We start from the raw sequence: 16643 nt of genomic DNA, 5'->3' as shown, positions 1-16643 counted from the left end.
CTCTGACCACACTGCTCTTTGGGCAATGTCACTCTGGAAGCCGTATGTGTCTGGATGTATAGGATGTTTGTTTTATACTGCCATTTCTTTGCAGTTAAATGTTAAAAAGATATATTTTTGGACATTTTTTGCCTTTATTTTAGTGACAGAAGAGAGATGACAGAAAACAAGAGGAGAGAGAGAGATGGGGAGAGAGATGCAACAAACGTCTGCTGCCTGAATCGAGCCACAGATGTGGTTATGTGTCATGCGTCTTAACTAGTAGGCTACTAGGGCACACCATAGCAGTTAGCTTTGTTAAAATACAACACTTTTATCAGGTACAGAGGTAGTGGAAGGTAAAAGGAGACCACACTTTTTTTTTTCCCCTTGAATCTAGTATATGGGATAGAATGAAATTTCCATGCAGAAATGTTGTTATCTGTATCTGAGAAAGCTAAGACCTGTACGTCAAGTCACAAATTCAAGCTAAGTAAATTGGTTTTCAGCTGTTTTCACACATAGATTGAGCTTTCTGATGGAGAAAAAATGATCATGTCTGAACCAGAGCTAATGTTCTAAATCTACGTTTGGTCCAGGGATTATTGGTGAAAATTAGCCATTTGGTTAACTGCGGCACATTTACAGCAATGCACAGTATATTCATGTGCTTTGTCCCTGATAGATATACAAAAAAAAAGAAAAAATATTTTATTCAGCAATAATGAAAAAGAAGTGGGCCCTTCCGGTTCAACAACATTTGAGCAGGGCATTTAACTCCTACTGTATTCAGGGTGCCCAGGAAAGAGAGAGACAGAAAAAATACCTTTGTGTTGTTAGTAAAGTACCATTATTATTGTATTTACCAAGAGATCCCTGTTTTGTGCAGGGAGTTAACTTATAAGGGAGCTGTTGAGCAAATATCTTATTTCATGCAGGCCAAATAAACAGTTTCTGTATGCATGCGTCAGTCTGCCTCCTTCCTCACTCCAGCACTCCAGGGCTAAACTGCTCTTCCTGCTTTTGAAGCTGTTTAGTTAGTTTGGGCCTCTGTTGTTACTGATGTTATTGCTGCTGCTGTTGCTTTTGCTTTGCCTGGTAGGGTTTAGAGGGTTGCAGGGGAATTCAGGCTGGGTAGACTAACGTCACGGCTGGCTGAAAATGCAAAGAGAGCGAAAGAAGAGGTGGAGGACTGGAGGAGATAGAGAGAGATTCAGTGAATGAAGAAGGAGGAAAGAAGCGGTGGGAGAGAGACAGACAGACAGACAGAGAGAGTGCTTTCACTGAGTGGTGAGTGAGCATTGTTTGATCTTCGACATGCTGTCTCCCTCCTGCACAGTATGACTCAACAGCTTTCTGCTGGTGTATTCCCTCTCTTTTTCTTTTTTTTGTGAATATATGAGAGGATGAATAGAAAGAAGGGGAGATAAATGAGTCAGAAAACACTGATGGGTAGAGGAGGAATGAGGGCAAACTTTGGAAGAAACGGAGAAACGAGGAAAAGACAAGTACAGTACATGAAGTAACTAGATAACCAAATGGATGGAAAAGAAGGTAGAAACTCCTAAACAGAGAAATATGTGACAAATCTACAGACTTTAAAGGGGACATACCATGGTTTTTGTGATTTTCTTTTACTTTTATTCTGTTATGTCCGATGTCTTTGTTAAGCATAGTAAAAGTTCCGAAACTTGAGGTGAACCTATGTAAAAAATGCTCCCAGAAAGTCAAAAGCCCAGGCTTCAGCCTGCTCTGAATGCTTCATTTGCAATGTTACCTCTACTTCCTGATCAAACATATGTCAGATCATTCGCACATACCCACAAGCGGCTGTCCGTTCCATAGTCTTTGTTGCTAAGGTTGTTCCACGGGCTGTTTGTGCTGTTCACTTGCATATTTCGGATCAGATTCTGGCTAGAACATGTATAGAGGTATTTGAGAAAACATTTAGAGTAAAGAACAAAAAAAAGAAGTCAAATCCTACTACTACTACTACTACTTCGTTTATGTAGCCTCCAAAGCCGCCCGGAAGCTTCCCCATGGCAGCTTCCAGGAGCTGGCAAATCAGAGCAGAGTGGGCTCTTTGGGAGAGGCCTTGCTTTTTTCCCCCATTCACATTCAGCAAAGACTTGCCCTACTCCGCCTCTGACTGACTAGTACTTGTTGTCTTTGTTAGTTAGGTTTAGGCATGAGTGAGACGTTTAGGGTTAGGGTAAAAATATCAGTGTCAGAGCCAATCAGTGGCAGAGGAGGGGTGGATCTTTACAAAATGTGGGTGGGAAAAATATAATGCTTGGGAGAGGGGCTTTAGAAAAACAGGATCTAAAATGGCCTGTTTCAGACAGGCTGAACTGAAGAGTTGCATAAAGAGCCAATATAAGATAAGTAAGGAGTTTTTTAACTGTAAATCATGCTAAGATATTCCAGTAGAGCCCCAGAATAAAAATATGGACCTTGAAATGTGCATGATACGTCCCCTTTAAACAAGACCTGTTTCAATGAGCATGTTCTATATTATTGGGGTCAGGCCAAACACTAAAATAAATGAATAAACCAAAAGCAAAAATGCACACAAATGTTTTATTTATTTAGGTTCTGATTCATTTTCTTTTCATTTAATAGTTTTCTATCAGGGGCTGAAGACAGAGTTGCTGGGTGACTGTACTGTGTGAAAGAAATGCAAAAATAGTTGACAGAAAGCAGAGATTTTGTTGGAAGAATAGGTTGCTATTCTATAACTGCATGTCTACTACAGTATACAAAGGCATACATTTGTCCTAACAATGTGTGCTTTGTACTTTGTCACCATCAGTACATACAAATGGACTGCAAATGGTCCATGAACTGCTCTTATCCATAATGCTTCACAATTTGCCTCTTATTCACCCATTTGACATGTGTACAAGAGGAGCCAAGAATCAAACCCATATTTCAATGAATGAACAACCTGATCGACCTGCTCTGTGACCTGTGTCAAATAAATACAAAGTGTTATGAAGAATATAATACTTCATAATGTAGCTAGACAGTATATTATACCGTATTTTAGTCCCCATCCACAAATATGTCTGACAATACAGGAAATCTGTATTTAGTGTAGTAGTGTATGTGGAGCTGACAAAACTGAAGAGAGCATAATATAATTTGATTATTTAACCTTCCTGTTTATTAAATTGGCCTGTGTGTGCTTGTGTATTTGTGTGAATAAGTGACAGAGAATGATAATGCACAGAGCCGTGGTGGCTGATGATGGGTCTTCAATGCCTGCCCTTTGCCCTGGTAGAGGGGATTCCCACGCTCTACAGCAAGGGCTTTCCATATGGCCAGAAGAAGCTGGAGGAATAAGCCCTAGTAGCACTTTGTGTTTCCTTTCAACACTGATCCCAGGGCAGAGTTGTAGCCCCCACGTAGAGTACTCAGGGTTAGAGAGCAGAAGTGGAAAGCAGCTCACAGATCTGTGCCTAAGGGCAACGAGCTTCTCAGAGCCAGCGCCTCAGGGAGAGAAAGCTAAGCCAGCATAAGCTACTACCATCTGCCAGCATTGGCTTAGGGCTTCTGAAAGATCAAGTTTGAAAGTGAGAGAGGTGCACAAGTGGAGACATCTTTTTCATCCTTCGCTCTCTTCTTCTAGTAGTCGCTTCCAGATGGAAATTAAGCTATCCAGTAATGATCTTTAACCACATGGATGCCAGTGCTGTGAGGATGTATGTCTCCGTGTATGTGTTAGTAGTTAGTAGGTGGAGATCATAAAGAGTCTCTCCTAGGTTTAAAAACAAGCTGGGTGTTCCTGTCCTCTCTCCTGCTCTTCATCGTTCACTCACAGCCTCTCCGATCGATGGCCGGGGAAATCAGGCTCACAGTCAGAGTCCTTCTCCACTCCTACCTGTTCATCCCTGGATGTCTCAGCACCACCCAATGATAAATCGACCAATGATCGGCATGCTTTGGAAGCTGGAACAAAAAGAGCTCTCACAAGTTAACACAGGAGGAGACAAGGTTTCTCTCCCTGGGACTGTGTTTCCTGGCTGCCCTGCCAGGCTAAACAGCTTCAAGGGAAAGCAAAGGAAGACAAACACAAACATGCCTAAAAGGGCCCATTGGGAACTCCCATAACAACTCAAAGAATTTAAATAAAGTGCTGTACACAGCTCTCCCTTTGTAGCCTACTGATGCTCACTCAGACAAACTGCCCCTCGGCAAAATCATTTACAGTAGTACGCCAATGAGCTCCAGTGATATTTATCTCTTTCAACGTTATTCTGGGATGGGTTATTGACAATATTCAAGCATAAAATAATGACAAGACTTTTCTGAGCCACTAAGTGCCACTCTTTTTTGTATGGGTCCAGACTTTCGAATCCGCCCAGTCAAGTTGACTGATTTTGTTGGAAATAGAGTGTAACAAGTTGACAGTTCTGTCTGATATCAGGCAAACTCTTTTTTGTTTCTTAGCTTGTGTGTGTTTGCTTTGTTTGTCTGGCTCCCACCCACCATTTAGTTAGTCAAAAATATGTTTTTCAATCCCAAGGCCCAAGTCATTGTTGTTTCATTTTAATTTTGCAAAGGTTGCTTTCTCCAAAAGTTCAGTTACATGCTGTTATAATTAATACACCCTGACATCTATTAGATTATTTTTTTTGGAGACAGGATCAGCTTTGTGATGATATCATGAAAAGCGTTCTCTTATGAAGTGAGACAAAAAGCTCATTACCAAATTGGTGCTGGCACATGGCACAATGATGCAGAGCAGGAGACACATTGCCAGAATGTTCTGTAGTTTTTTGTTTTCTGTAGTTGATTTGTAACATTTTCACAACTCTGCACAGTTATTTTGTTAATTAACTCTTTTAATTGATGATGCATTACTACACAGTCATGGAACTCAATGGCTCTCTCCTTTTCTTCTTTCTCTTTGTTGCTTTCTCCTTCTTCGTACTTACTCTGACTCATTCTTTCTGACCCTCGGTTCACTAGCTTGCTTCTCCTAAATGGCCAGCCCTGAGGATGCAATCAGCTCAGCTTTTATCCAAAAACTTTTAGTATTCATCCCCGATTTCTCAAAGCCAGCGGAGCGATGATTGAAACCATGAGTCTGTAGCCGTGCAGCAGCTTCCATCACAGCACAGCAAAATGCTGCACACTTCTGATGCTCACTGAGCCGTGGACCAAAGTTCTCATTCTGTGTCCTCCTGCAGCGGTCCTTCCACATTAGATCATTAATCACAGAAACGCATGGAAAGTAAAGAGTGCAGAGCCGGGACGGAGGCCGGGGGTCAGTCGATGGTGGCCTCTCCAGCCCATAAGTCCCTGGCTGGTGTCATTATTCTGACATTGTTGTGAAGGCGAGAGCTTTTGATGCTATTGATTTGGGAGTAGAGCGAAGGAGAGGAGGGATCGATGCACTTGCAGATTCAGTGGTGTTGCAGGTCAGCTGCACAACTTGCTTTTGTCCATATGTGTGTTAATGAAAAGTATATAAGAACACTGTGTGACGATACCAATCTGCATGTGTGTGTCTTGGGACCTGTTAATGTGACACTCGGTCACAACACAGTGCTGAATACAGATACACACCAGCTTTATACTTAACTTACACAAAGATATCAGCTGTACACAAACACTTGCATGCATGTGAAATAGTAGCTCTTCACTTTGAATAACAGCCCAATGCAACTACAAGAGATCAAATTAAAATGAAATGTAATCCATATGCTCTCACACATAATAATGCACCTACACTTGCTACTGCAGTGGTAATCTACTCTATATTCCCCCCATGAGGCTCTGATCCTTTGTGTTCTCAATCAAAGCCTCACGTTTGAAGCTATGTTCAAAGACAGCCTACCTGCTCAGCCCAGCCAGATCCAGACGAAACCCTGGGTATTTTGGGCATCTCCTAAACACCTTTCCTCCAGCCTCACCACTGCAGGATCAGTTCACCCAGACCTGCGAGGGTTTCCTCTGGGGTATTGTCACAGACAGGTGTCAGGGGCGCCGGGAGTATCAGGCAATCAGGACATTTAGAGAGAGCATAAAGAGGGGCTGATTGGTTTTGGGTCATGGCTATTAGGATGTTAATTAGATATCACAAAAAACTGGAAACAAGTTAAGTCACAGTGAAAGTATTGTGAGAAGGTCTTTGATTTTGTGTATTTCCTTTTAGAAAAGGGTGTTGGACATGAGGCAGGAAGGGATCATTCACAAGTATAAACCATTAGGATTTCAATTAGGAGTTATTATTTTAGAGTTGCTATTGATGGCTCAGAAATTATTAAAAATCTGTGATAGTGTAGGGGGGAAACATGCTTGTTTAAAGATATTTTATTGTACACAGAAGTAATTGTTCAGGGATGAAGCTGATAAGTCAAATGTGTTTTGCCATGATCATCTACTGTAGTTCTATTGTTGTTTTAAGTCGTTCTTTTTATGCATGTGGTAGCAAGGCTTCTGTTTTCTGTCGTTGTGTATTTTGTGCTGAACCTCCTTGTAAGAGTTCATTTCAATTTATACACAAAGTGGTTGTAAAATAGTAATGTGCTGTGTTCCCGTGCACATTTCCCTCTTGCTAATGCGCCCTTTACTCACGAAAATACAGGCATTGGAGGGAGATGGATAGTGAGGCAAATAATCCAGTTAACTTTTCATGTGTTTGCAGGCTGATATTTTCTCTTTAATGTGTTTATCGTGACTTATGAGCTTCTCTATAGCACCCATTAACATATGATTACCATCACAGAGCTAATGGGTTTGTCTGTTGTTCCCCCTCCTGCTCAGCCGCCTCATCATTTTTTTTCCAAATCTTTCTACATCTTTTATCTTCTTCTTTTTACTATTCACTCCCTTCCTGTCTCTCTTTCATTCTCTCCTTCTCTCTTTTTGTCTCTTAGCCTTAACTCCTCCATGTGTCTCCACTCTCGGCCCCCGCGGCCCCTCAGCTCCCGAGCCCAGAGCCTCACTCCCACACAATGCTCTCTATTAATGCTTAATTATCTGTGGCCTGTCATTTGAATAATGTGCTATCCCTGACTCTCAATCTCTTTCACTTTTTCCCTTCATCTTTCACATGTTCTTTCCTATTTACTTCTTTCTCTCTTGCTCCTTCTGCATCTCCTGCTGCTACTCCCCCTTCTTCATTTCTCTCTGACCTCTATGTTTCTGTGGCATCAGAACACTTGTTTATGCTTTCCTTCATTTTACTGCCTCCTCAAAGGCCATTGACTCTCCTGTACTGCTGTTTCATATAGAAATCAAACTATGAGGGAGACAGTGGGAGAGCGAGTTAGAAGCCATAAGTCTGGTTCATGTCAGCCAGTCAGTTTGCAGGGCGCCAGGTCTGTATTAGAGACATTATAGTAACACTTAACTTTATTCCACCATCTTCATCTCTGCCAGAGTGCCAAGACAAGAGTGGCAAGAAATCAAAGCATTCACATTATTCCACTTTGGTGTTTCTGTAAATTCTGTGTGCCAGCCATTAGAGAGCTCAAACGCTGTAGTTTACAAAGTTAAAAATCATCTTCTGTCATCTCCAAATCTCTGCGGCAGCACAGGGGCCATAGGGGAAATCAATAATAGAGAGTCGACATTTGTTGATGTATGGGTGTGTGTTTGTTTCAGTTTGTAAGTAATCTATCTGATGCAAACATCTTTCTAATGTGTGTGCTGCTCTGTGGTCCCTTGCAGAAAATGGATTGGTGCTGTCGTCATGGTTCCCTTGTATCAAATACATATAAATGCACCACTTTGTTCCACTGTAACTGTACACTCTCCGAGGTTTCCCTGCATGTTTTCTACATTGTTTGTGCTTGATCGTTTAACTAAGGATACCTCGGGACATTATTGAGGCAAGGCAGGGAAGATGCTTTTGTGATTGCGTAGCAAATCACTGGATTTATGATATGTGAGGTTTGATTTTGATACTAATCCCAGTCTGAACAAGTTGAGCATTTGTATGTGATTCCCAACAGAACTGGCTGATATGGCGTATTAGACACTGAAGTCTCTCCACATGCATGAATGTATTTGTGTTGTGAAGTAAAGGGTCGTGTTTTCTGCTGCAGTTGTTGTTACTCTCTTACAGCTAGTCGTGTTGTTGCTCTCTTACGGTTGGTTGTGATGTTTGCATTTTTCAGCCCTGGTCAATATTGAGAGTCATTCAATGACTGACCTTTGGCTTAGTGTTGCCTGTGTTTGTTACCACTACCTTTTATTGTCTGTTTTAGCTAACTCAATGCGACTGCATTACAGCAGTTTAGTACATTATAGGAATCAATAACACAAATGGTCGACTCACTTACTGCCTTTATGACTCAAATAAACCCCAGAGGGCAGTTTATTTAAGGAACTGTCTACACTTAAGAAATCATTATCAGCATTCTGTACATGAAGTCCCAAGCCATTTTACATCAGTCTGGTAAATGCTCAATAGTGGTTAGCCAAAAAACCCTTTTTTTCTTCACACAATGAGAGTCCAAGCTCACTAGGAACCCCCATTCAATATAGTTCATCATTATGCATCAGTTGCTTTCTTGTCGTCATCTGAACATAAATTGTGTTGTCAATAATCCTAAACACAGATAGGCCTATGCAGTGTTTGACCTATTTGACCTAATAAAGCAAACCTCTTTGTTTTGCAGGATTGGTCAAGCTCGGAGTTCACTGTGTAACATGCCAGAAAGTCGCCATAAAGATTGTCAACCGTGAGAAACTCAGTGAGTCAGTACTAATGAAGGTAAGTTTACAATTTTCAGTCCCTTCGGTGGCTTTCAGTGTTGCGGTGGAGGTTGTTGAAGTAGTTGGTTAGTTATATATATATGTGTGTGTGTGTGAAGAAGAATAAGTACAAGAAAAATGTCTGTTTCACATTCTTTAATTCTCTGTATTTTGTTTACCTGGGTATCTATACATGCGAATAAAGCGTATTATTATTGTCAAATTCCTAAAAACTTCAAATTTAGCAAGTTCTATTGTCCTGTTGGTGCATACTTTGGTCTTACATGCACCCAACAGAACCACATTGTCCTTCTTCAAGTCTGGCTCATGAATTTTATTGAACATTATTCCTCTCTCTCCCCAAAATCCTTAAATGCAGCAGGCCGGCTGACTGAAGCAACACTAAGAGTTTGACTGTGACTGAGTAGTGAAGTCTCTGAAAGAGTCACCTCCTGTACGCATAAAATCTGGGCTGACTGCCAGCTGGCATTTCAAAAATCAAAAATTAAGAAGAGTGGACTGCTTGAGTGGCTGATGCTGCAAAAAATGTTTGAATATGAAGGATTTATATCATAATACACCTCATTAAGAGTGGAATCACTGGCTGAGTTAGTGACAGTTGGTCTTTGAAGCAGCTGATTTTTGTTCTTTTCAAATTGCAAACTGAAGGACTCAGCTGCTGTTCTGCTCACCTGCCAGGAGTCGGAGTCTCCTAGAAAACCTGGGTTAGTGCAACAATAAAGCATCTTTTTGCAACTATAATTAATATACCCTCACTTCAAAATGCATCAGAATCCTCTGAGTAAAACATTCTTATTTATATTTCCCCTGTTATCCACACAGTCACTTTTGAAGGATGCAATATGGATTTTTTTCCTCCTATCACATCCCAGAGCTCCAGCTGGGCAGCCCTGTTCAGTGCCTGCTCAAAATTGGCATGCTGCAAAATTGGCCTTTGTGTTGATGGAATAGTTGTAAAGAAACTGAAGAGAGCAGGAAGATAGAGGACAACAAGACGCTGCAACCTGAAAATTGTCTTTCACAGGGCTCACGCAGAGAGAAGTGCCCACTGTAATTGTTTGCTTATGAGCTGGAAAGCAGGAAGCGGATGGGTTTGCTCACAGCACAGGTTATCTGCAAATGGAAAATCCCTCCGTTTTGCATCACATCTGTGGCAGCGTCATTAGACTTTAGATGAAAAGCTCTCCCTGCTCAGATATTGCTGTTTGATAAACAGTCGGTATTAATCAGCTTCTTGCTGTGTCAGAGTCTCCCAGAGTCTTTTTCACTCACTGCTGTCATGCTCCGGATGTCTCTCTCTTTCTATCTCTTATTCAGCTCAACACGCAGTTTAATATTTTCATCAGGGAGAGACAGGTCATTTCTGTTGCTTCAGCACTGACAAAAGTATTATTAGTTGTAGCAGAAGTAGTTGCTGGAACTGTTGTAACATGTGACAGCAGAGAGGATGATAGCAGGATAATGTCCCAACCCAGGTGCTTCACATTGTGCTGTCCTCCAGAGGAAAACGATAGTAAAAGATGCCAAACACTGACAGGTTTCCGACAGGACCAAGGCTTTTGCTGAAGCTGCAGTTCAGAGCCAATTACTGAACTCAGCCATTGTCACTCTTCTCTCAACTGCTAGCTGCCGGTGTGTGTGTGTGTGTGTGTGTGTGTGTGTGTGTGTGTGTGTGTGTGTGTGTTCATGTATGTGCCAGTAGGGATTGAATTATGGAGGAGCCAGGGGCAAGTGAGTTACCCTGAGTCTTGTAAAATTGGGAGTGGATGTCAAATATTGTAATCAATCACCAATATTTCATGTAAATAAATATTTCAAACAAAGTTCAGCTGCCCAGGTTCTCTTCCTAGACAGTGAATCGTTTGCTATCAGATACAGAAATCTGTGTGTCTAATTGTTTCAGCTGGCTTGGGTGTAATGAGCAATGCTTGTATGTGTGCAGCTGTGTGTCATCCACATGTAACAGATAAAATTCAGTATTTCGCAGTGTTCAGAAAACTATTGATATACTGTAAACATGCAGAATTTTTTTTTGTGTCAGCATTTCTCATGTACAGTGTGTGTATTGATTTGTTTATTGACCACAGATATCCAGTAGCTTGGGGCTTCAATTCTAATTCAAAGCCTCTATACCAATGTACCTTGCACCTGTATACAGGAAATTGTGAGGCATGACTCACAGACCACACTTTTTGTGAGGTCACTTGTGAAGTTCCATCTAGTTTTGGGACATACTATGGTGTCACACATCAGGTTAAAAATCACTCTAACATACTGAGGTTCCTGCTGTGGCTGTACAGGTGTTCTCTGACTCAAATCCAGCAGCCACATTCTCATATTCCCTTAGTACTGAACCCCACAGTGTATGTGTCTGTTCTCTGGCCTGCCTGTGTGGCTGTCAGCCTGTCAGAGTGATCGGGCTGCACTCTACTGCAAGGCTCAGACTGTGAAATGTCACCTTTTAATATGCTAATGTCCAGGGTCCCTACGGTGCCATTAGGGGAGAATTTGACTCTCCTGGACAGGTGTGTGTGTGTGTGTGTGTGTGCGCACACGCGCAACACAGACACACAACACATATATGGATGCTTGAGCACACCCAGACACACATGTAGTGCATACACGTTCACACAAAAGTTCATATGAATGTGTGTATGTGTGTCATATAGACACACACACATATTTATATGTATGCACACAGACACATTCTCCATGACGCATGTCATCCTTCTACCTCTGTCCTTCCCCCGACTGGCCTTGTGAGGCAGGGGTCTGTGGTGATGTGGAGACGGGCTGAATTAATTGTCTTGGAATATCTGTCTGAGACACAGGCCACACTGTGTGTTGAACTTTATATAACTAATATTGAAGTCTTTAGTCCACAGCCCCACAGGCTATGACACTATGGACCACTGAGACACTGAATTGTCTTGGATAATGAATTCGTCTATGAACTTTATGTCAGTTTGTTACCAGGGAATGAGCTTTGACTTCAAAGAGTGACTGCCAGTGTTGTTTTTTTGTTTTTTTTTTAATCCACTTCTAAGCAGAAAACCTAATGGAGTAAATTGAATAATAATAAGAAGCTCCATCTTTGGGAAGTGGCTGTCTGTCATGTTTCAAATGATGAGAGAGAAACAGACAGAAAAAGAATACACAGTATGCGCGTATATGACAGTATGTCTGCAGTTGTTGGCACTGCGGCCAAACAGAATGGAGTGTGGCGATCCGATACAAAGTGAAGCCCAGGACCAACACTTTATGTGTGAGTGCGTGTGTGTGTGTGTGTATCTTGAGGGAGTAGTTAATGTTTCTGAAACTCAGCCAGCCCTCCCCTTCTATCGCTGCAATGTCTCTGTGCCGTGGGGCCGTAGGGTGGAGAGGGGAAGGGAGGAAGGGTGAGAGAGAGCAAGGCTCAGGAGATAGAGATGGACATGCTGTGAGAATCCCTGCTGAGCCAAGATAACACAGATGCCTTAGTAAGTACACCACGTCTCTACTCACATTTCCTGTCAGGAGTGTGTGTGTTTTCTTCTTGCTGTATTAAAGGCATGGAGAAATTGTTGGCATTCATAGAGGATTTTGAGATTTAAGTAACGATTATACACGCTATAAGGTTGAATGTGATGATGATATGTAGGAAAAATCTTTTCCAGTCTTCTACCATGATAAAGTCAAAGAGCAGGACAAGCCATAGAACATCTATTCCTAAGATATTGTCTATTCTATTGTAGGGATTTTATATATTCAGATGGAGCTCCTTCCATTCTCTTAAAGGTAGAAATTGAAATAATTAAAATTGAAATTCACACAATAATGTGACAACTCTGAAATTACTGTTGTCATGAAAATTCTTCGAAATAAGTTTGCAAGCCAGTAATGATTGATAGACCCTGATTAATAGGGCTGGGTGTTATTTAAAAGTTTTCAATTCTAGCACCGATACAGAACCAGCGTTTTAGTACTGACAGTAAAACCAAACTTTTTTCAGTGCCTTGCTTTAGGGAATGTAAACGTGTTTTTCTTGAAACCCTTTTCTTTTTTTCTTTTTTTTACTGGACAGAAGAAGCCATGTTTTTCATATTTTAATGTTGTCAAACCAGAAGCAGCTGTACAAGATTTTTGCTCAGATAATACAGTCTAAAACTGGTCATTTTTCAAATTTAAATCAGGAACTATTGGATCAAAGAAAACATGGTTCCAAATCTGACCAGACAGTCAATGCCAGCTTTCAGTACTTGATAAGTTTCTTGGTGAAGAAGTGTTTAGCCCTACCGATAATGCATTAGGGGCTGGGTGCCTCACCTTTGTTGCACTGTACAGAGGTCATTTAATTACTTTCATGAAGTATTGTGATATTGTCTTTACCCTGAACTTTTGTGATGATACCTGGGTTAAACATGCACTATATTGTATAAAGTAGTGCAGTTCCCCTACACATTGGAAAACCATGCTGTAATACTGATGGTTATACTGATGACAATGACATGGTGGAGAAAACGGACATTGAGTAGAATCTTGCTGCTGCAGTCAACGACGGTCTGACAAGCTTTCCTTGAGATCAGAGGATTCACTGTACCATATTTCATACCCTATTACCTATCATTATGCTGAGTGGAGCAACTTCTCTAATCTGCAGTTTAGTCTCGGGGTGAGTTAAATTGTTGCTAGCCGCTAGCGCTAACAACTAGCTGAGGGAGAAGGGTATCTTTAGCATGCAGCAGTTGGTAGTTTTTCCCTCTGAGCCAGTGAGCTTGTGGCGGCTGCTGCTGTTGGGATAAGGACAACTAATTAGCCGGAGTGACTCTCTCTCCTCCTGAAGCAGCACAACTTCAAAGTCACTCTACTGTCCCCAAGCCCAGAGAGAGAAAGGAAGAGAGGGAGAGGAGGGATGGAGTGCAGGATGAAGGGAGATAGAAGGGAGGGGGGAGTGTGTGTGTGTGTGTGCACGTGTGTGTGTGTGAGGAGGGTTAGAAAGGATGGTGAACATGAAGTTAGAACACTTTGGATAGATGTCTTGTGAAGTAGATATCTCTACATAGCTACACTGTTTTTGATGCGGTTTTTTAGCGCAGTGAGGTTACTTGTGGTTTGCTGACTCCGTCCTTGATGTCAATCATAACATTGCAGATGAGAAATGTGTGTGTGTGTGTGTATGAGAGAGAGAAATAGAGTTTGGAAATGGAGAAGCGGCAGTATAATTGCCCCCTGAAGCAAATAATTGAAGCGCTATGTTAAGGACACCGCATGTAAGAGTTGAGAATGACAAGGCAGTGCCACAGCCAGGGTAGATAGCTCCATTACCTAAGATGGCCCGAAATATAAGGACAAGGATGAGGATCTTTACACTTTTTCACATTCAGTCTTAATTAAAATCACTACTATCACTGGCTCTTGTATGAAGTTAAAGCAAATTTGTGTAATCTGTCAACATTTACAGTCTGCGTATCTGCACCTGTAATATAAGTAACAAAATATGAGGGAAAGTTTAATTCATAATGATATTTTGACACATTTGTATCCAAGTTTTGAATGCATGGCATCTAAAATAACAATTTAGGGCTAAAGAAAGAGAGAAAAACAAGTGATAAAGGTTGAGTACATGAACCAGCAGAGATTGTGGTGGGCGGGTGAGGAGCAGAATGCCACAGATGAATCACACAAGGTTTAATCTTGTTATCCCGACACCTCGGTGACAGCACTGCAGCTTTCTTTCTCTGCCATCTCTACTCTTCCCTCCTAATGATTATAGATTGGCCGTTCTCTCTCGCCTCTGTTGTGCCGCGAGTGGGTTGGATATAGAAATGCCTCCAACACGCACACATCCTCCTTAACTTTATGTTGTGTGTGTGTATGTGTGTGTATATGTGTCTGTGTGTGTGTTTGTGTGCACGTGTCTGTGAATGCAGACACCCCTTAAAATAAATGGGTTTCATATGTTGTGCCCCTGCGCGTTGATCCATCAGCTTTGCATGGTGCTGAGCCAGAAGCCAGGGCTTAGTACACAGTTTGATCTTAACAGGCTTGCAGCACAGAATGACTGTAGCATTACCAACTCTGTTTCTCTGCTGTTTGTCTGCTGTTTCTTTCACTCGTTTTTGTCTGTCGATATATTTTCACATCCAACTGTTGGATGAATTTTTTAAAAAAAAATGAGAAATAGGAACCTTCCTACATATGGGTTCAATCTAGTAGACTTTTTGAATGTAGATTAAAGCTATATTATATAACAAATTCAGACCAACAATAGCACACCAGTTCTACTTGTTGTGTCACAGTAAATAGTGGCCAAAATAATATTTTATGTTGTCACATAGTTTTCCTTTGTCCCTTGTTCCTTTATAGCATTCTGTAAGAACCTAAATAATAATACGCTTTATCTTAAAGCTGTAAGGCCTTACGAAGTGCTTTGTCTGTTATCAATCAATATTAAGGTCACTCAGCATTCAACATCCTAATTTGGTTTCCGATCACCACTCCTAAATCAATGTTTATCCACTATTTTTCCCAGTCTGTATGAAGTATCGATGAGGCTCTGGTGAAACGAAAACAGGGAATAGATTTTACCTACAGGGCACAAGAGGTTTGGGGATTGTGAAGAAATGTCAGCTTTTAGCCCTACCTGTGTCACATCACATCTCATGCTAAATGACATTGACTGAAGACACCAAACATTGAGTTTTACACAGTTCTGACTGGTAGCTCGGGATCTAAAACATCCTGGCGAGACGTCTAAAACCGTTAGTGCTGCTGCTCACTGTGGTGACAAAGCTCATCAAACCCACGCAGCGTTGTTTGACTGATTTTATCTCTCATATGTCTTATCGAGATAAAACAGAGATGGAGTGCAGACAAAATAATGAAATGGAGGATAGCAGAACACAAGATGTAGCGAGATCCCCCATTGAGCTCGACAGGAGACAGACAGACGTCTAAACCGATGGCATTTGTTTCTCTTCTTCAAAGGCAACAGCCGCTGTGTTGTCAGATAGATGAGAAAGCTTTGTTTTCTTTTTTTTTTATTTGTTGTTGCTTTGGTGTTATTTTTGTTTTTTTGCCTTTACTTTGTGAGCGAAGGGCGCATTTTATCCAGATCTTCTACCCTTAAAGGTATAATATGTAATTATTCCACATGAAAATGTCTGAAAACAACTAGACCTATGTTATATAGCCTATTTTGTTGAGTTATGTACTTAGATTATCCCAAATGTTTCCAACAATTTTCAAACCCAGAAAAATCTGTAACTTAATCAAAGTAACGGTCCATTTCATTTGGTCACATGTCAATGGCGTCATACCTCCTCTACCATACAAGATAATACGTCGGTGTTGTGGTTGCTCCACAGAAACTGTTATAAATTGACTTTTATTCAGTTTTAAGCCACATTTTCATAATAAATTTAGGTCACTTTTAACTATATCTTTTAGCCAGAAGAAGGATTTTAGTCATTGGACGTCTGGATCTTAACCGTCATCACACTCCGTCTTTTGTTATTGTTTTGATTGAGAGACCCCTAGCGGCCGAAATTACATATTGTGTGTTTAAGTGGAGTGATGCATAAGCAGCGTTAGGACATCATGAGGAGTGGCTGAGATTGTCACTAAAATTAGAATAGCTGGTCCACCTTAAAGGTCAGTCCACCTTAAGTGAGCCCGGTCAGGTTGTCGCTAACTTCGGGGCTACGCTACATAACATTGCTGTCTTTTCAACCGCTGAACTGCTGACACATTATTTTAACTGTACCAGTATGCAGTGACGTATGCACAACGGTACTTTCATGGGGAGATCAACAAAGTTTACTTTTCTTTTTTATGTCTGTTTATTTCTATGTTTTGCACTGGGATTTCTTCTTGATATTACTTGTGGGCCCACAGAAGTGTATTTTGTGTGTGTTTCTTCTTAGCATTGAGTATTGTGATAATCTTTTATC

General features: G+C 41.2%; 1 protein-coding gene across 3 annotated transcripts in view; it reads left to right on the top strand.

Moving 5' to 3' along the window:
* The window catches only part of LOC137182808 (serine/threonine-protein kinase BRSK2), a 175242-nt gene that overhangs the window by 91232 nt on the left and 67367 nt on the right, over window positions 1-16643 (top strand). For all 3 annotated transcript variants that reach the window (XM_067589313.1, XM_067589311.1, XM_067589312.1), the window contains one exon: window positions 8616-8710. In XM_067589313.1, coding sequence (XP_067445414.1) covers window positions 8616-8710 — 95 coding nt within the window. The remainder of the gene's footprint in view (window positions 1-8615; window positions 8711-16643) is intronic.

Source organism: Thunnus thynnus, chromosome 5, assembly GCF_963924715.1.
Source record: "Thunnus thynnus chromosome 5, fThuThy2.1, whole genome shotgun sequence".
Lineage (NCBI taxonomy): Eukaryota > Metazoa > Chordata > Actinopteri > Scombriformes > Scombridae > Thunnus > Thunnus thynnus.
The sequence above is the reverse complement of the archived record's forward strand: the minus strand, read 5'-3'. Positions and strand labels throughout refer to the sequence as shown.